This window comes from Oncorhynchus nerka, unplaced genomic scaffold, assembly GCF_034236695.1.
Source record: "Oncorhynchus nerka isolate Pitt River unplaced genomic scaffold, Oner_Uvic_2.0 unplaced_scaffold_1322, whole genome shotgun sequence".
NCBI classification, from domain to species: Eukaryota; Metazoa; Chordata; class Actinopteri; order Salmoniformes; family Salmonidae; genus Oncorhynchus; species Oncorhynchus nerka.
In genome coordinates this window covers 90,001-111,096 of record NW_027040020.1, presented here as the reverse complement: position 1 = coordinate 111,096, position 21,096 = coordinate 90,001, and the positions used below count along the sequence as shown (strand labels likewise).

At 50.1% G+C, this 21,096-nt stretch overlaps 1 protein-coding gene across 1 annotated transcript in view; it reads left to right on the top strand.

Annotated features, from left to right (window-relative positions):
* Nucleotides 1-1,748: 1,748 nt before the first annotated feature.
* LOC135568929 (janus kinase and microtubule-interacting protein 3-like) overlaps nucleotides 1,749-21,096 on the top strand; it is a gene marked incomplete at its 3' end in the record, with an annotated part of 107,276 nt that continues 87,928 nt past the window's right edge. Inside the window, 3 exon segments of the mRNA XM_065015712.1 lie at nucleotides 1,749-1,775; nucleotides 12,502-12,744; nucleotides 13,784-14,026. Coding sequence (XP_064871784.1) covers nucleotides 1,749-1,775; nucleotides 12,502-12,744; nucleotides 13,784-14,026 — 513 coding nt within the window.

Here is a 21,096-nt window from a genome sequence, read left to right as displayed (position 1 = left end):
GGGTGACACCATGGCCCTCCGGCTAGACTGGCCACACGTAGCTATAGGACACACATGGGGTGACACCATGGCCCTCTGGCTAGACCACACGTACCTATAGGACACACATGGGGTGACACCATGGCCCTCTGGCTAGACTGGCCACACGTACCTATAGGACACACATGGGGTGACACCATGGCCCTCCGGCTAGACTGCCACACGTACCTATAGGACACACATGGGTTGACACCATGGCCCTCCGGCCAGACTGGCCACACGTACCTATAGGACACACATGGGGTGACACCATGGCCCTCCGGCTAGACTGGCCACACGTACCTATAGGACTCACATGGGGTGACACCATGGCCCTCCGGCTAGACTGGCCACACGTACCTATAGGACACACATGGGGTGACACCATGGCCCTCCGGCCAGACTGCCACACGTACCTATAGGACACACATGGGGTGACACCATGGCCCTCCGGCCAGACTGGCCACACGTACCTATAGGACACACATGGGGTGACACCATGGCCCTCCGGCCAGACTTGCACACGTACCTATAGGACACACATGGGGTGACACCCTGGCCCTCTGGCTAGACCACACGTACCTATAGGACACACATGGGGTGACACCATGGCCCTCCGGCTAGACTGGCCACACGTACCTATAGGACACACATGGGGTGACACCATGGCCCTCCGGCCAGACTGGCCACACGTACCTATAGGACACACATGGGGTGACACCATGGCCCTCCGGCCAGACTGCTACACGTACCTATAGGACACACATGGGGTGACACCATGGCCCTCCGGCCAGACTGCCACACGTAACTATAGGACACACATGGGGTGACACCATGGCCCTCCGGCCAGACTGGCCACACGTACCTATAGGACACACATGGGGTGACACCATGGCCCTCCTGCTAGACTGGCCACACGTACCTATAGGACACACATGGGGTGACACCATGGCCCTCCGGCCAGACTGGCCACACGTACCTATAGGACACACATGGGGTGACACCATGGCCCTCCGGCCAGACTTGCACACGTACCTATAGGACACACATGGGGTGACACCATGGCCCTCCGGCCAGACTGCCACACGTACCTATAGGACACACATGGGGTGACACCATGGCCCTCCGGCCAGACTGCCACACGTACCTATAGGACACACATGGGGTGACACCATGGCCCTCCGGCCAGACTGGCCACACGTACCTATAGGACACACATGGGGTGACACCATGGCCCTCCGGCTAGACTGGCCACACGTACCTATAGGACACACATGGGGTGACACCATGGCCCTCCTGCTAGACTGGCCACACGTACCTATAGGACACACATGGGGTGACACCATGGCCCTCCGGCCAGACTGGCCACACGTACCTATAGGACACACATGGGGTGACACCATGGCCCTCCGGCCAGACTTGCACACGTACCTATAGGACACACATGGGGTGACACCATGGCCCTCCGGCTAGACTGGCCACACGTACCTATAGGACACACATGGGGTGACACCATGGCCCTCCAGCTAGACTGGCCACACGTACCTATAGGACACACATGGGGTGACACCATGGCCCTCTGGCTAGACCACACGTACCTATAGGACACACACGGGGTGACACCATGGCCCTCTGGCTAGACCACACGTACCTATAGGACACACATGGGGTGACACCATGGCCCTCTGGCTAGACCACACGTACCTATAGGACACACATGGGGTGACACCATGGCCCTCCGGCCAGACTGGCCACACGTACTGAACTATCCCCCATCCTGCACTGCAACACTGCTGCATGGCCAGACGGTCATAACTCACTGAGGCCTGATGACAGCCTGTATGTCATCTCATGTCAAATGGATGCTTCTCTGTTAGAGCTACAGTGAGGTTGGGGGTTTTCAGTTTTCACTCAGCGGTATGGCCTGCTGAGTGAAAAGTCCATTTTAGGACGGCTTGACAGACAGACAGACAGACAGACAGAAAGACAGACAGACAGAATGAAAAGAAAGACAGACAGACAGACAGACAGACAGACAGACAGACAGACAGACAGACAGACAGACAGACAGACAGACAGACAGACAGACAGACAGACAGACAGACAGACAGATATCATTCATCATTACTTTGAAGCTGCCAAGGCTCTCAGGGAGACTTGAGGGGCAAAGCTTGGAGGCCATATGGCTGGAACTGTTACAAACTAATATATAGGCCTGTAGACTCTACAGACAGGAGTTATACTCGTTTACATGGCTTGTAGACTCTACAGACAGGAGTTATGCTGGTTTACATGGCCTGTAGACTCTACAGACAGGAGTTATACTGGTTTACATGGCCTGTAGACTCTACAGACAGGGACAGGAGTTATACTGGTTTACATGGCTTGTAGACTCTACAGACAGGAGTTATGCTGGTTTACATGGCCTGTAGACTCTACAGACAGGAGTTATGCTGGTTTACATGGCCTGTAGACTCTACAGACAGGAGTTATACTGGTTTACATGGCCTGTAGACTCTACAGACATGAGTTATGCTGGTTTACATGGCCTGTAGACTCTACATACAGGAGTTATACTGGTTTACATGGCCTGTAGACTCTACAGACAGGAGTTATACTGGTTTACATGGCCTGTAGACCCTACAGACAGGGACAGGAGTTATACTGGTTTACATGGCCTGTAGACTCTACAGACAGGGACAGGAGTTATGCTGGTTTACATGGCCTATAGACTCTACAGACAGGAGTTATACTGGTTTACATGGCCTGTAGACCCTACAGACAGGGACAGGAGTTATACTGGTTTACATGGCCTGTAGACTCTACAGACAGGGACAGGAGTTATGCTGGTTTACATGGCCTGTAGACTCTACAGACAGGGACAGGAGTTATACTGGTTTACATGGCCTGTAGACTCTACAGACAGGGACAGGAGTTATGCTGGTTTACATGGCCTGTAGACCCTACAGACAGGGACAGGAGTTATGCTGGTTTACATGGCCTGTAGACTCTACAGACAGGAGTTATACTGGTTTACATGGCCTGTAGACTCTACAGACAGGGACAGGAGTTATACTGGTTTACATGGCCTGTAGACTCTACAGACAGGAGTTATGCTGGTTTACATGGCCTGTAGACCCTACAGACAGGGACAGGAGTTATGCTGGTTTACATGGCCTGTAGACTCTACAGACAGGAGTTATGCTGGTTTACATGGCCTGTAGACTCTACCGACAGGAGTTATACTGGTTTACATGGCCTGTAGACTCTACAGACAGGGACAGGAGTTATACTGGTTTACATGGCCTGTAGACCCTACAGACAGGAGTTATACTGGTTTACATGGCCTGTAGACCCTACAGACAGGGACAGGAGTTATGCTGGTTTACATGGCCTGTAGACTCTACAGACAGGGACAGGAGTTATGCTGGTTTACATGGCCTGTAGACTCTACAGACAGGAGTTATACTGGTTTACATGGCCTGTAGACTCTACAGACAGGGACAGGAGTTATACTGGTTTACATGGCCTGTAGACTCTACAGACAGGAGTTATACTGGTTTACATGGCCTGTAGACTCTACAGACAGGAGTTATACTGGTTTACATGGCCTGTAGACCCTACAGACAGGGACAGGAGTTATACTGGTTTACATGGCCTGTAGACTCTACAGACAGGGACAGGAGTTATGCTGGTTTACATGGCCTGTAGACCCTACAGACAGGGACAGGAGTTATGCTGGTTTACATGGCCTGTAGACTCTACAGACAGGAGTTATACTGGTTTACATGGCCTGTAGACTCTACAGACAGGGACAGGAGTTATACTGGTTTACATGGCCTGTAGACTCTACAGACAGGAGTTATGCTGGTTTACATGGCCTGTAGACCCTACAGACAGGGACAGGAGTTATGCTGGTTTACATGGCCTGTAGACTCTACAGACAGGAGTTATGCTGGTTTACATGGCCTGTAGACTCTACAGACAGGAGTTATACTGGTTTACATGGCCTGTAGACTCTACAGACAGGGACAGGAGTTATACTGGTTTACATGGCCTGTAGACCCTACAGACAGGAGTTATACTGGTTTACATGGCCTGTAGACCCTACAGACAGGGACAGGAGTTATGCTGGTTTACATGGCCTGTAGACTCTACAGACAGGGACAGGAGTTATGCTGGTTTACATGGCCTGTAGACTCTACAGACAGGAGTTATACTGGTTTACATGGCCTGTAGACTCTACAGACAGGGACAGGAGTTATACTGGTTTACATGGCCTGTAGACTCTATAGACAGGAGTTATACTGGTTTACATGGCCTGTAGACCCTACAGACAGGAGTTATACTGGTTTACATGGCCTGTAGACTCTACAGACAGGAGTTATACTGGTTTACATGGCCTGTAGACTCTACAGACAGGAGTTATACTGGTTTACATGGCCTGTAGACTCTACAGACAGGAGTTATACTGGTTTACATGGCCTGTAGACTCTACAGACAGGGACAGGAGTTATACTGGTTTACATGGCCTGTAGACTCTACAGACAGGGACAGGAGTTATACTGGTTTACATGGCCTGTAGACTCTACATTTACATCATTTACATTTAAGTCATTTAGCAGACGCTCTTATCCAGAGCGACTTACACAGGAGTTATACTGGTTTACATGGCCTGTAGACTCTACAGACAGGAGTTATACTGGTTTACATGGCCTGTAGACTCTACAGACAGGGACATGAGTTATGCTGGTTTACATGGCCTGTAGACTCTACAGACAGGAGTCATACTGGTTTACATGGCCTGTAGACTCTACAGACAGGAGTTATACTGGTTTACATGGCCTGTAGACTCTACAGACAGGAGTTATACTGGTTTACATGGCCTGTAGACTCTACAGACAGGGACATGAGTTATGCTGGTTTACATGGCCTGTAGACTCTACAGACAGGAGTTATACTGGTTTACATGGCCTGTAGACTCTACAGACAGGAGTTATACTGGTTTACATGGCCTGTAGACTCTACAGACAGGGACAGGAGTTATACTGGTTTACATGGCCTGTAGACTCTACAGACAGGGACAGGAGTTATACTGGTTTACATGGCCTGTAGACTCTACATTTACATCATTTACATTTAAGTCATTTAGCAGACGCTCTTATCCAGAGCGACTTACACAGGAGTTATACTGGTTTACATGGCCTGTAGACTCTACAGACAGGAGTTATACTGGTTTACATGGCCTGTAGACTCTACAGACAGGGACATGAGTTATGCTGGTTTACATGGCCTGTAGACTCTACAGACAGGAGTCATACTGGTTTACATGGCCTGTAGACTCTACAGACAGGAGTTATACTGGTTTACATGGCCTGTAGACTCTACAGACAGGAGTTATACTGGTTTACATGGCCTGTAGACTCTACAGACAGGGACATGAGTTATGCTGGTTTACATGGCCTGTAGACTCTACAGACAGGAGTTATACTGGTTTACATGGCCTGTAGACTCTACAGACAGGAGTTATACTGGTTTACATGGCCTGTAGACTCTACAGACAGGGACAGGAGTTATACTGGTTTACATCAAATCAAATCAAATTTATTTATATAGCCCTTCGTACATCAGCTGATATCTCAAAGTGCTGTACAGAAACCCAGCCTAAAACCCCAAACAGCAAACAATGCAGGTGTAAAAGCACGGTGGCTAGGAAAAACTCCCTAGAAAGGCCAAAACCTAGGAAGAAACCTAGAGAGGAACCAGGCTATGTGGGGTGGCCAGTCCTCTTCTGGCTGTGCCGGGTAGAGATTATAACAGAACATGACCAAGATGTTCAAATGTTCATAAATGACCAGCATGGTCGAATAATAATAAGGCAGAACAGTTGCAACTGGAGCAGCAGCACAGTCAGGTGGACTGGGGACAGCAAGGAGTCATCATGTCAGGTAGTCCTGGGGCACGGTCCTAGGGCTCAGGTCCTCCGAGAGAGAGAGAAAGAAAGAGAGAATTAGAGAGAGCATATGTAAACCATATGTTTACATGGCCTGTAGACCCTACAGACAGGAGTTATACTGGTTTACATGGCCTGTAGACTCTACAGACAGGAGTTATACTGTTTTACATGGCCTGTAGACTCTACAGACAGGAGTTATACTGGTTTACATGGCCTGTAGACTCTACAGACAGGAGTTATGCTGGTTTACATGGCCTGTAGACTCTACAGACAGGGACAGGAGTTATACTGGTTTACATGGCCTGTAGACTCTACAGACAGGAGTTATACTGGTTTACATGGCCTGTAGACCCTACAGACAGGAGTTATACTGGTTTACATGGCCTGTAGACTCTACAGACAGGGACAGGAGTTATACTGGTTTACATGGCCTGTAGACTCTACAGACAGGAGTTATACTGGTTTACATGGCCTGTAGACCCTACAGACAGGGACAGGAGTTATGCTGGTTTACATGGCCTGTAGACTCTACAGACAGGGACAGGAGTTATGCTGGTTTACATGGCCTGTAGACTCTACACACAGGAGTTATACTGGTTTACATGGCCTGTAGACTCTACAGACAGGAGTTATACTGGTTTACATGGCCTGTAGACTCTACAGACAGGAGTTATACTGGTTTACATGGCCTGTAGACTCTACAGACAGGGACATGAGTTATACTGGTTTACATGGCCTGTAGACTCTACAGACAGGAGTTATGCTGGTTTACATGGCCTGTAGACTCTACAGACAGGAGTTATGCTGGTTTACATGGCCTGTAGACTCTACAGACAGGGACAGGAGTTATGCTGGTTTACATGGCCTGTAGACTCTACAGACAGGAGTTATGCTGGTTTACATGGCCTGTAGACTCTACAGACAGGGACAGGAGTTATGCTGGTTTACATGGCCTGTAGACTCTACAGACAGGAGTTATGCTGGTTTACATGGCCTGTAGAATCTACAGACAGGAGTTATGCTGGTTTACATGGCCTGTAGAATCTACAGACAGGAGTTATACTGGTTTACATGGCCTGTAGACCCTACAGACAGGAGTTATGCTGGTTGACATGGCCTGTAGACTCTAAAGACAGGAGTTATACTGGTTTACATGGCCTGTAGACTCTACAGACAGGAGTTATACTGGTTTACATGGCCTGTAGACTCTACAGACAGGGACGGGATTTATACTGGTTTACATGGCCTTGCTGGATGAGAGCTTAGTTATCTGTAGACTAACAGAGGATAGTTATAACATCTGTAGACTAACAGAGCATAGTTATAACATCTGGAGACTAACAGAGCATAGTTATAACATCTGTAGACTAGCAGAGGATAGTTATAACATCTGTAGACTAACAGAGGATACAGTTATAACATCTGTAGACTAACAGAGGATACAGTTATAACATCTGCAGACTAACAGAGGATAGTTATAACATCTGTAGACCAACAGAGGATATTTATAACATCTGCAGACTAACAGAGGATACAGTTATAACATCTGTAGACCAACAGAGGATATTTATAACATCTGTAGACTAACAGAGGATACAGTTATAACATCTGTAGACTAACAGAGCATAGTTATAACATCTGTAGACTAACAGAGCATAGTTATAACATCTGTAGACTAACAGAGGATAGTTATAACATCTGTAGACTAACAGAGGATACAGTTATAACATCTGTAGACTAGCAGAGGATAGTTATAACATCTGTAGACTAACAGAGGATACAGTTATAACATCTGTAGACTAGCAGAGGATAGTTATAACATCTGCAGACTAACAGAGGATACAGCTATTACATCTGTAGACCAATCCAACCATGTAGAATCGGGCGGCAGGTAGCCTAGTGATTAAAACGTTGGACTAGTAACCGTAAAGGTTGCAAGATCGAATCCCCGAGCTGACAAGGTAAAAATCTGTCGTTCTGCCCCTGAACAAGGCAGTTCGGGTGTACACTGTTCCTAGGCCGTCATTGTAAATAAGAATTTGTTCTTAACTGACTTGCCTAGTTAAATAAAGGTTAAAATAATGAATGTGTGAATGAATGTGTGCCAATGGTTTAATTGAGACTATCTTTAGGTCTGCCCTGGAGAAGAGAAGTCACACCCCTCCGTCACACCCCTCCCACCCACCCTCCCTCCCACCCTCCCTCGCCCTCACCCCCCTCTCTCCCTCCCATTAGTCACTGCCTCCCATTAGTCACTCCCTCCTTCCCATTAGTCACATCCTCCCTCCCATTAGTCACCCCTCCCTCCCATTAGTCACATCCTCCCTCCCATTAGTCACTCTCTCCCATTAGTCAAACCCTCCCTCACCCTCTCCCCCTCTCTCCCTCCCATTAGTCACTCTCTCCCATTAGTCACACCCTCCCTCCCATTAGTCACTCTCTCCCATTAGTCACTCCCTCCTCCCATTAGTCACACCCTCCCTCCCTCCCTCCCTCCTCCCATTAGTCACACCCTCCCTCCTCCCATTAGTCACACCCTCACTCCCTCCCTCCTCCCATTAGTCACACCCTCCCTCCCTCCTCCCATTAGTCACACCCTCCCTCCCTCCTCCAATTAGTCACACCCTCACTCCCTCCCTCCTCCCATTAGTCACACCCTCCCTCCCTCCCTCCTCCCATTAGTCACACCCTCCTCCCTCCCTCCTCCCATTAGTCACACCCTCCCTCCCTCCTCCCATTAGTCACACCCTCACTCCCTCCCTCCTCCCATTAGTCACACCCTCCCTCCCTCCCTCCTCCCATTAGTCACACCCTCCCTCCCTCCCTCCTCCCATTAGTCACACCCTCACTCCCTCCCTCCTCCCATTAGTCACACCCTCACTCCCTCCCTCCTCCCATTAGTCACACCCTCACTCCCTCCCTCCTCCCATTAGTCACACCCTCACTCCCTCCCTCCTCCCATTAGTCACACCCTCACTCCCTCCCTCCTCCCATTAGTCACACCCTCCCTCCCTCCCTCCTCCCATTAGTCACACCCTCACTCCCTCCCTCCTCCCATTAATCACACCCTCCCTCCCTCCTCCCATTAGTCACACCCTCCATCCCTCCCTCCTCCCATTAGTCACACCCTCCCTCCCTCCCCCTCCTCTCATTAGCCACCCCTCCCTCCCTCCCTCCTCCCATTAGTCACACCCTCCCTCCCTCCCTCCTCCCATTAGTCACACCCTCCCTCCCTCCCTCCTCCCATTAGTCACACCCCTCCCTCCCTCCTCCCATTAGTCACACCCTCCCTCCCTCCCTCCTCCCATTAGTCACACCCTCCCCCTCCCTCCTCCCATTAGTCACACCCTCCCTCCCTCCCTCCTCCCATTAGTCACACCCTCCCTCCCTCCTCCCATTAGTCACACCCTCCCTCCCTCCCTCCTCCCATTAGTCACACCCTCCCTCCCTCCCCCTCCCTCCTCCCATTAGTCACACCCTCACTCCCTCCCTCCTCCCATTAGTCACACCCTCACTCCCTCCCTCCTCCCATTAGTCACACCCTCACTCCCTCCCTCCTCCCATTAGTCACACCCTCACTCCCTCCCTCCTCCCATTAGTCACACCCTCCCCTCCCTCCTCCCATTAGTCACACCCTCACTCCCTCCCTCCTCCCATTAGTCACACCCTCCCTCCCTCCTCCCATTAGTCACACCCTCCCTCCCTCCCTCCTCCCATTAGTCACACCCTCCCTCCCTCCCCCTCCTCCCATTAGTCACACCCTCCCTCCCTCCCTCCTCCCATTAGTCACACCCTCCCTCCCTCCCTCCCTCCTCCCATTAGTCACACCCTCCCTCCCCTCCCTCCTCCCATTAGTCACACCCTCACTCCCTCCCTCCTCCCATTAGTCACACCCTCCCTCCCTCCCTCCTCCCATTAGTCACACCCTCCCTCCCTCCTCCCATTAGTCACACCCTCCCTCCCTCCCTCCTCCCATTAGTCACACCCTCACTCCCTCCCTCCTCCCATTAGACACACCCTCCCTCCCTCCTCCCATTAGTCACACCCTCCCTCCCTCCCTCCTCCCATTAGTCACACCCTCCCTCCCTCCCTCCTCCCATTAGTCACACCCTCCCTCCCACCTCCCATTAGTCCCACCCTCCATCCCATCTTCCATTAGTACTCTGTAATCTGTTGTTTGTCTAGCCATGCATACAGTACATTAGTCCCTCCCTCCTCCCATTAGTACTCTGTAATCTGTTGTTTGTCTAGCCATGCATACAGTACATTAGTCCCTCCCTCCTCCCATTAGTACTCTGTAATCTGTTGTTTGTCTAGCCATGCATACAGTACATTAGTCCCTCCCTCCTCCCATTAGTACTCTGTAATCTGTTGTTTGTCTAGCCATGCATACAGTACATTAGTCCCTCCCTCCATCCCATCTTACATTAGTACTCTGTAATCTGTTGTTTGTCTAGCCATGCATACAGTACATTAGTCCCTCCCTCCATCCCATCTTCCATTAGTACTCTGTAATCTGTTGTTTGTCTAGCCATGCATACAGTACATTAGTCCCTCCCTCCTCCCATTAGTACTCTGTAATCTGTTGTTTGTCTAGCCATGCATACAGTACATTAGTCCCTCCCACCTCCCATTAGTACTCTGTAATCTGTTGTTTGTCTAGCCATACATACAGTACATTGGCTCCTCCCTCCATCCCATCTTCCATTAGTACTCTGTAATCTGTTGTTTGTCTAGCCATGCATACAGTACATTAGTCCCTCCCTCCATCCCATCTTACATTAGTACTCTGTAATCTGTTGTTTGTCTAGCCATGCATACAGTACATTAGTCCCTCCCTCCATCCCATTAGTACTCTGTAATCTGTTGTTTGTCTAGCCATGCATACAGTACATTAGTCCCTCCCTCCATCCCACCTCCCATTAGTACTCTGTAATCTGTTGTTTGTCTAGCCATGCATACAGTACATTGGCTCCTCTGTAGTGGTCCGTTCTGGTGGAGGGCTATTTGTGTTTGGTGTGCCTGGAGCAGCACCTGTCAGTCAGTGTTAAAGTGGAGAGACTCAATATGACCCCAAATAAACCTGTGGGTTACTAGGGGGACACGTCCTATGTAGTATGACTTAGAGCCAGTGGGAACTCCTCTGCATGTAGGCTAGATATCAAGTCAGGAGGGGTCAGGGGGATACGTACTATGTAGTATGACTTAGAGCCAGTGGGAACTCCTCTGCATGTAGGCTAGATATCAAGTCAGGAGGGGTCAGGGGGATACGTACTATGTAGTATGACTTAGAGCCAGTGGGAACTCCTCTGCATGTAGGCTAGATTTCAAGTCAGGAGGGGTCAGGGGGATACGTACTATGTAGTATGACTTAGAGCCAGTGGGAACTCCTCTGCATGTAGGCTAGATATCAAGTCAGGAGGGGTCAGGGGGATACGTACTATGTAGTATGACTTAGAGCCAGTGGGAACTCCTCTGCATGTAGGCTAGATTTCAAGTCAGGAGGGGTCAGGGGGATACGTACTATGTAGTATGACTTAGAGCCAGTGGGAACTCCTCTGCATGTAGGCTAGATATCAAGTCAAATCAAACTTTATCTGTCACATGTGCTGAATACAACACGTGTAGACTTTACCGTGAAATGCGTATTTACAAGCCCTTAACCAACAGTGCAGTTCAAGAAAGAGTTAAGAAAATAATTACCAAGTAGACTAAAATAAAAAGTAACAATAAAATAAGAATAACGAGGCTCTATACGGGGTATTTGTACTGAGTCAGTGTTGCAGGGGTACAGGTTAGTTGAGCTCATTTCTACATGTAGGTAGGGGTGAAGTGACTATGCATAGACAATAAACAGCAAGTAGCAGCAGTGTACAAAATCAGTAGACCCGACCCGACCTCCAATCTCTACAACCTACTCTAACAATGGATCTCCCTCATCTAAAGTGACAGCACAGTATGAATCCTCGGGGCATTTCAGCATTTCAGAACACTGTCTCGAGTCCATCTGACCGAATGTGTTCTGAGTGGTTCTGCTGCTGGGCTGTGAGTGTCTGTGATGTCTGATGTTGCTCTGTCTGGTGTTTCTCCGTCCGTCCATCTCTCTCTGTTGGTCTATAAACTAGACATACAGAGAGGTCTGTTCAACTTGGGCTATGAGTGTATGGAATGACATGACATGACAAGGTTTTCTCTAGTGAATGAGACTTCACACTCTCCCTCTTACCCCCCCCCCCTCTCTCTCCCTCTGTCTGTCTGTCTGTCTGTCTGTCTGTCTGTCTGTCTGTCTGTCTGTCTCTCTCTATCTCTCTCTCCCTGTTCCTCTCTCTCTCTCTCTCTCTCTCTCTCTCTCTCCCTGTTTCTCTCTCTCTCTCTCTCACTCTCTCTCTCTCTCTCTCGCTTTCTCTCTGTCCGTCACCCTCTCTCTCACTCTCTCTCTCTCACTCTCTCTCCGTCCGTCCATCCCCCTCTCTCTCCCCCTCTCTCTCTCTCCCTGTCTCTCTCTTTCTTTCTCTCTCTTTCTCTAGGTTAGTAAGCTGGAGAGAGAGAAGAGCCATGAGGTGAGACATGAGCAACACAAGTCTACAGTGGTGGTGACTGAGCTGAAGGCCAAGCTCCACGAGGAAAAGACTAAGGAGCTCCAGGGGCTCAGGGAGACGCTGCTACGGACCCACGAGCTGGAGCTGATGAGGGTTATCAAGATCAAAGACGGAGAGATCCAGAGACTACAGGCGCTGGTTAATGCGCTGCGAGATGGATCCACAGACAAGGTACCATACAATACAACTTCATTGTCAAAATTAGAATCGGAAGTTCATATTGTTGCTGTCTTATATTATTCCCAACCCCCTGGACACCACTGATACACACACACACAGGAGAGAATGTGAGCCCCCTGGACACCACTGATACACACACACAGGAGAGAATGGGAGCCCCCTGGACACCACTGATACACACACACACAGGAGAGAATGGGAGCCCCCTGGACACCACTGATACATACACACACAGGAGAGAATGGGAGCCCCCTGGACACCACTGATACACACACACACACAGGAGAGAATGTGAGCCCCCTGGACACCACTGATACACACACTCACAGGAGAGAATGTGAGCCCCCTGGACACCACTGATACACACACACACACAGGAGAGAATGGGAGCCCCCTGGACACCACTGATACACACACACACACAGGAGAGAATGTGAGCCCCCTGGACACCATTGATACACACACTCACAGGAGAGAATGGTCACCCTGGACACCACTGATACACACACACACACAGGAGAGAATGGGAGCGCCCTGGACACCACTGATACATTCACACACAGGAGAGAATGGGAGCCCCCTGGACACCACTGATACACACACACACAGGAGAGAATGTGAGCCCCTTGGACACCACTGATACATTCACACACAGGAGAGAATGGGAGCCCCCTGGACACCACTGATACATACACACACACAGGAGAGAATGGAAGCCCCCTGGACACCACTGATCGATACACACACAGGAGAGAATGTGAGCCCCCTGGACACCACTGATACACACAAACAGGAGAGAATGGTGGCCCTGGACACCACTGATACATACACACACAGGACAGGCTAGATACAGCACCGGTTCAGCTGCAGTGCAGCATCCTGGGAGATGTTTAGGTGGTAGTGGATTTTAGTAATGTTCTGATACAAGCAGCCAGACAGTAGCCAGTCCAGTCCATCAGGGAACCTACGGCGGACATTCTGGTTACTGGTCCACCACTCTAACCTCCGGGTAACCTACCCTCCCTGTCAGGTGAAGACGGCTATGTTTGCGGAGGCGCGTGAGGAGGCCAGGCGTGGTTTTGAGGGGGACAGGAGCAGACTACAGCAGGAGATCTATGAGCTGAAGGGCATGAAGAGACAGATGGAGGAAGCTCTGAACTTGGCCGTCCAGGCAGACAAGACCAAGGCTGCTGAGATACGGTCCGTCTATCATGTACACCAGGAGGAGATCACCCGCATCAAGAGGGAGTGTGAGAGGGAGATACGCAGACTGGTGAGAGGGATTTATACTCTTCATCACACACACACACATACACGCACAGACACACACACACACACAAACACACACACACACACACACAGACACACACAAACACACACAGACACACACAAACACAGACACACACACACACACAGTAGAGTAGACCTCATTGCTTTATAAACTGTACATGTTATTTACAGTCCCATGATCCCTTCTGAATGAGAGTGTAATGTGTAATGGAGGGTTGATAACATGGCGTTTACTGTAATGGGCTTTAATGGGCTGTAGTGAGTAGAGATCAGGTGACCTGTGAGGAGAGCTCAGAGATCGTCCTGCATAGGGAGAACGTCCCTACTGTGAGCGTACCAAGTAATTAGGCGTCACTCTAAAGCGGGAAGGTGGAATAAACGAGTCAGGAAAAAGGTTTTTCTGATTGAACACGGTTCTCTATTGAGAGTATTTTGTCAACAAAACCATTCAAACATAATCAATGAAAAATCTTCCAAGGAAAAACACACATCTTCTTCTCCAGATGAAACAAGAACACAATAGGATAATCTTTAAACTACAACAAACATAAATCACGGTTTTGTCACCGTCTTAGTGGTTCTTTCAGCACAGCTTCTCTCTGTCGGTGGCCATCTTCCAGAGATAGTTTCCCCCTCTCTCTTCTGGTTCCATTCTCTCTTTTATAGGGGAAGGAGAGTATCTCATTAGTACCGTCAGCTGTGCTTAATTGACTCTGGTTACCTTGTCTCCCAGGCTCTGTTGGGCAACTATCCATGAGCCCAGCCTGCCCTCTAGTGGTCCGTCCAGATACCTTCCCCCCCAGGACCGAACCGGAGGGTCGGGCGTCAGACGCACCGTCTTGGTCGCGTCGGGACAGCTCGTCTGCATTCCCGTTCCTCGATCCGGCCCTGTGGATGACATGGAAAGAGAATGGTTGTAAAGACAAAAACCATCTGGCTATTCTGTTGTTATTGTTTCTCTTACCAGCCATCCACGTGAGGGGCGCATGGTCAGTAACTAATGCAAACCTCCGACCCAGTAGGTAGTACCGGAGATAATCGAGGGCCCACTTGATGGCTAAGGCCTCTTTCTCTACGGTCGCATACCTCTGTTCCCGATCGCTGAGTTTCCTACTAATGAAGAGAATCGGCTTCTCTGCTTCACCTTTACCCTGAGCTAGTACGGCCCCGAGCCCTGTATCCGAGGCGTCGACCTGCACAATGAACTCTTGTGAGAAGTCCGGAGCCTGTAGAACGGGATCAGAACACAGGCCATCTTTTAACAATTGAAAGGCCTCTTCCGTCTCGTCTTTCCACTCTACCTGGTTTGACAGGTTTTTCCTGATGAGGTTTGTGAGGGGGTTGGCAATGGTTGCATATCCCGGGATAAAACGGCGATAATATCCTGTTATCCCTAAGAAGGCCCGAACGTCTCGCTTGGTCCGGGGTCGAGGCCAGTCACGAATTGCCCTGGTCTTCTCTGCCTGTGGGCGTATTTTCCCATTCCCCACGGTGTACCCCAGGTATTCCGCTTCGGACAAACCCAGGCAGCATTTATTTGGATTGGCTGTCAACCCTGTGGCTTCCAAACTCACGAGCACCGCCCGTAATCGCAGGAGGTGACTATCCCAGTCCTCGCTGTGGATGACCACATCGTCTATGTACGCCGCTGCATACTCTTGATGGGGCCGTAGAATGGCATCCATGAGGCGTTGGAAGGTTGCAGCGGCACCGTGCAGTCCGAAGGGCATCCTCACATACTGGAAAAGCCCCTCTGGAGTGGCGAAGGCAGTCTTTGGGCGATCCTCCGGAGCCACCAGCACTTGCCAATATCCCTTCGTCAAATCCAGGGTAGTGATGAACTTGGCCTTTCCTAAGCGCTCCAAGAGTTCATCCACGCGGGGCATGGGATACGCATCGAATGTAGAGATGGCATTCACGCCCCTAAAGTCGTTGCAGAGTCTCATACTACCATCGGATTTGGGGACCAGGACTATGGGACTGGACCACTCACTCGTCGAGGGCTCGATCACGCCCATCCTCAACATCTCCCTCACCTCTTTCTTAGCGATGACTCTGCGAGCCTCAGGAATCCTGTAAGGGCGGATATGCACCTTCTTGCCGGGTTCAGTGTGGATATGGTGGAACAGGACATCTGTTTGTCCTGGGAATGGAGAGAATATTCGACCGAAGTTCATAATCAGCTTGTCTAGCTGTCTTGACTGCTCCGGTAGGAGAGTTTGGCCACGGCGCACCTGTGGTAGAGCCTCCTCTTTTCCTTTGCCCTCCAGGGCCATCAAAGCCACCTCCTCCTCTCTTCCATGGTATGTCTTCAGCAGGTTTATGTGATAGATTTGGACCTTCTTCCTCCTGTCAGGTTGCTTGATGAGGTAATTGACCGGTGAGACCCTTTTCATTACCTCGTAGGGCCCCCTCCACTGCGCCAGCAAGCGATGTTCGGCCGTGGGCACAAGCACCATCACTTTCTCTCCCACGGTGAACTCACGGGGGTCGCAGACTTATCATAGGCCCGGCCTTGGGTCCTTTGGGCCTTCTCCATATGCTCCTTGACTATGGGCCACACTGCTGACAGGCGGTCTCTCATCAGGGTAACGTGTTCTATTGTGGATCGAAAGGGGCATGGTTGGGTCTCCCAGGTCTCCTTGGCTAAGTCGAGGATTCCTCGACAGGGTCTGCCATAGAGCAATTCAAACGGAGAGAATCCAGTGGATGCCTGGGGTACTTCTCGCAGGGCAAACAATAAGTGTGGGAGAAGCATGTCCCAGTTTTTCCCGTCTCGGGACACCACCCTTCTCAACATGCTTTTTATCGTTTTGTTCAAGCGTTCACACAACCCGTCTGTTTGAGGGTGGAATATGCTTGTACGTATCTGTTGAACCTGATATAACCGACACAAGTCCTTCATCAACCGGGACATGAACGGGGTTCCTTGATCAGTCAAGATAGTCTTGGGGAGGCCCACACGAGAGAACATCAGGAATAACTCCTTGGCAATTCCCTTTGACGACATGTTACGCAGGGGTATGGCCTCCGGGAACTTGGTAGCGTAATCTATAACCACTAGGATGTACTCGTGTCCTCTGGCGGATTTTGGGAGGGGTCCTACGAGGTCCATAGCTATGCGTTCAAAGGGAGTCTCTATGATGGGGAGAGGAATCAAAGGGTTACGTAGGTGTGGCCGTGGGGCTGTACGTTGACATTGATCACACGTCCTACAATACCTGGCCACATCCCGGGTGACCCGGGGCCAATAGAATCTCTGCATGATTCTGTCAATAGTCTTGTCTTGTGCCAGGTGTCCTCCTAGGACGTGGGAATAGGCTAACTGTAGAACTGTATCTCTGTATGGCCTAGGCACCATTAGTAATTCTGGTTTTCCCCCTTCGTCGTGCGACCCAGTATAAGAGACCCCGCCTGATTGCATAGTAAGGAAGAGGGGCTCACCTGAACCGTCGACGTTCCTCCCGTCGATCACCTTCACCTTCCTCATGGCCTCCCTTAGGCCTGGGTCTCTATGCTGCGAGGTGCCGAACTGTCCCTTTAATTCCTGGGGCAGGTCGACCTCGGTAGAGGGATGTGGAGGTTGTTCCACATCCCCATCAGGGGTGACCGAGGAGAATCCCTTCCAGGTTCCCTCCTCGGATGGAGCTTCAAATATATCCCTTAGCGCCTGGTTGCTCCTTCCTTCCTGCGTTGTGTATAGCCCTTCACATGTGTCTTCATCGGTGGTTTCTTGGAATATCTGTCGTAAACGTTGGGTCGCTATTTCTTCCTCTGCTGCAGAGGACGAGGGATACGTCTCCTTGTAGGACTACTACCTCGGGCTTGGATTTTCTCTTCTTTCCTGTCCCCCTTCTTCCCGTGCATAACGTCATCTGCCGAAGCTCCTTATTATATAAGGGACAGTCTCTCCCGATCAATAATGGCACCTTCAGCTGCGACACTTTCCCGGCCCTGACTGTACACCTTCCTTTTGGAGTGAGAATAGGCAGATTCACAGTGGGGTAATAGTGGGTGTCTCCATGGATACAGGATACGGCTACTTTGTCTGGTAGCAGTGTTGCGGAGGTCACCATCCGCTCCTCTACTAACGTAACCATACTTCCCGAGTCGAGAATAGCTACCACATCTTGTCCTTCGACTTGCACCGGAATCTCTGAGGCTGGGGCTATCTCTGCTAACCAACAGTGTTGATCCTGCCCCCTCAAAACGGGATGTGTGGGGGTAGGCAGTGATGACTCCGTGACCATGGGCTCATCCTTGCTAGGACATTGTGGGGCATAATGGTTGGGAGACTGACATTTATAACACCGACCCTGCTGTGTGGTGGCTGACTTCTCCCACCTCCGGGAGGGGCTTGGACGTTTCGGGCGAGCGCGCCGGGGTGAGTCGTGGTACGGGATTGCAAGACTCCTTCCGTTCCTCCTTGTCACTTTTTAACAACTCCCCTGTAGACCGATATGTTTCCACCGCCTGGGCTATGTCGTCGGCTGACAACGGGTTGGCTTGCCCCACAACCCTTTTTAAGTCACTGGGTAATTCTCTCAATATCTTGTCCACTACGAGAGTCTCTATCACATGTCCTACTCCCTTTCCAGGTTCTAGCCACTGTTTCGTCAGTCGTATTAAGGCGAAGATCTGGGCACGGACGGGTTGATCAGCTGTATAGGTCCATTGATGGAACTTTACAGCCCTATCTCTGGCAGTCAGCTGGTACCGGGACAGGATCTCGGTTTTTAGTCGCCCATAGTCCGCAGCTTCGCGGGAATCCAGGTCAAAATAGGCTTCCTGAGCCACCCCGGTCAAAAGAGGGGCTAATGCGCTCGCCCATTCTGTGGGCGGTGACTCTTCCAAGGTGGCCGTCCTTTCGAAGGTCATGAGGAAGGCCTCAATATCATCCTCCTTGGAGAGACGAGGTAAGATGGCGTGAGCAGCCGCTCTTGGCTTAACTCTAGGTTCTTCTAGTCGGCTCAGCTGTTGTTGCAGGAGTTCTATGGTTGTCTGCTGTGCTGTGAACAATTGTTGTAGTAGGGCGTTATCCATCGTTCTTGAATGGTTCCTCCGGGTCTACTGGAAGAATCTTGATTTACTCACTTATCCTTGTGTCACTCGTCCACCTAATGCCTGCATCCTCCACCAATGTGAGCGGACCAAGTAATTAGGCGTCACTCTAAAGCGGGAAGGTGGAATAAACGAGTCAGGAAAAAGGTTTTTCTGATTGAACACGGTTCTCTATTGAGAGTATTTTGTCAACAAAACCATTCAAACATAATCAATGAAAAATCTTCCAAGGAAAAACACACATCTTCTTCTCCAGATGAAACAAGAACACAATAGGATAATCTTTAAACTACAACAAACATAAATCACGGTTTTGTCACCGTCTTAGTGGTTCTTTCAGCACAGCTTCTCTCTCTCGGTGGCCATCTTCCAGAGATAGTTTTCCCCTCTCTCTGCTGGTTCCATTCTCTCTTTTATAGGGGAAGGAGAGTATCTCATTAGTACCGTCAGCTGTGCTTAATTGACTCTGGTTACCTTGTCTCCCAGGCTCTGTTGGGCAACTATCCATGAGCCCAGCCTACCCTCTAGTGGTCCGTCCACACTACATAGGGAACTACTTTTGGCCAGAGCTCTATTGGTTCTGGTCGAAGTAGTGAACTACATAGAGAATAGGGTGTCATTTGGGATGCACCCTGATTTACTGAGCTCCAGGAGGTCCGGGCACCACTTTCCCTATAGTCTGGTTCAGGCTAGCATCAGCAAGCTATAGCCAGGCGAATGTAGCAGACAGGTTAGCATCAGCAGGCTATAGCCAGGCGAATGTACCAGACAGGCTAGCATCAGCAGGCTATAGCCAGGTGAATGTAGCAGACAGGCTAGCATCAGCAGGCTATAGCCAGGCGAATGTACCAGACAGGCTAGCATCAGCAGGCTATAGCCAGGTGAATGTAGCACACAGGCTAGCATCGGCAGGCTATAGCCAGGTGAATGTAGCAGACGGGCTAGCATCGGCAGGCTATAGCCAGGCGAATGTAGCAGACGGGCTAGCATCAGCAGGCTATAGCCAGGTGAATGTAGCAGACGGGTTAGCATCAGCAGGCTATAGCCAGGTGAATGTAGCAGACGGGCTAGCATCAGCAGGCTATAGCCAGGTGAATGTAGCAGACGGGCTAGCATCAGCAGGCTATATATAGCCTGGTGAATGTAGCAGACAGGCTAGCATCAGCAGGCTATAGCCAGGTGAATGTAGCAGACAGGCTAGCATCAGCAGGATATAGCCAGGTGAATGTAGCAGACGGGTTAGCATCAGCAGGCTATAGCCTGGTGAATGGAGCAGACAGGCTAGCATCAGCAGGATATAGCCAGGTGAATGTAGCAGACAGGCTAGCATCAGCAGGCTATAGCCAGGTGAATGTACCAGACAGGCTAGCATCAGCAGGCTATAGCCAGGCAAATGCCGTCGATATGTTTCTGTATGTGGGCTCTGCTGATTTGAATAGGGCAAGCTACAATATCTAGCTGCCAGTGAGAGTCATTGACAAAAGAGAAGAGGAGGAGGAGGGAGGAAGAGGGGGAGTAGATGAGAGGAGAGGGAGCTCCAGGGAGAGGCATATGTCATCACCACATTCTACAAATGAAAGCATATGGAAATAAGCAGAATTTAACATCATAAACACAGAGATGCTGGATGGATTCCCCTAAATGCTTCTGATCATGAATGTGGGCTATCTAGACGTCAATGTTATGACTCGCGCCTAAGACGGGTCCATTTTCCCTATATAGTGCACTACTTTTTTTTTACCAGGGCCTGCATAGGGCTCTGGTCAAATATAGTGCACCATATAGAGAAAAGGGTGCCATTTTGGACAGAGACAGATATGGTTTATCCCCCTCATTACTTCTGGAAATGTATGTGGGCTACATACATATATATCTGTATCTAGACTACAATGATATGGCTTCATGCACAGAATGTAATCATTTGAAGCTGTGTATCTGCGTGGGAGAAAATGAGCTTTTAAACATCAGCAGAAAATGGTTAATTTGCAGGGT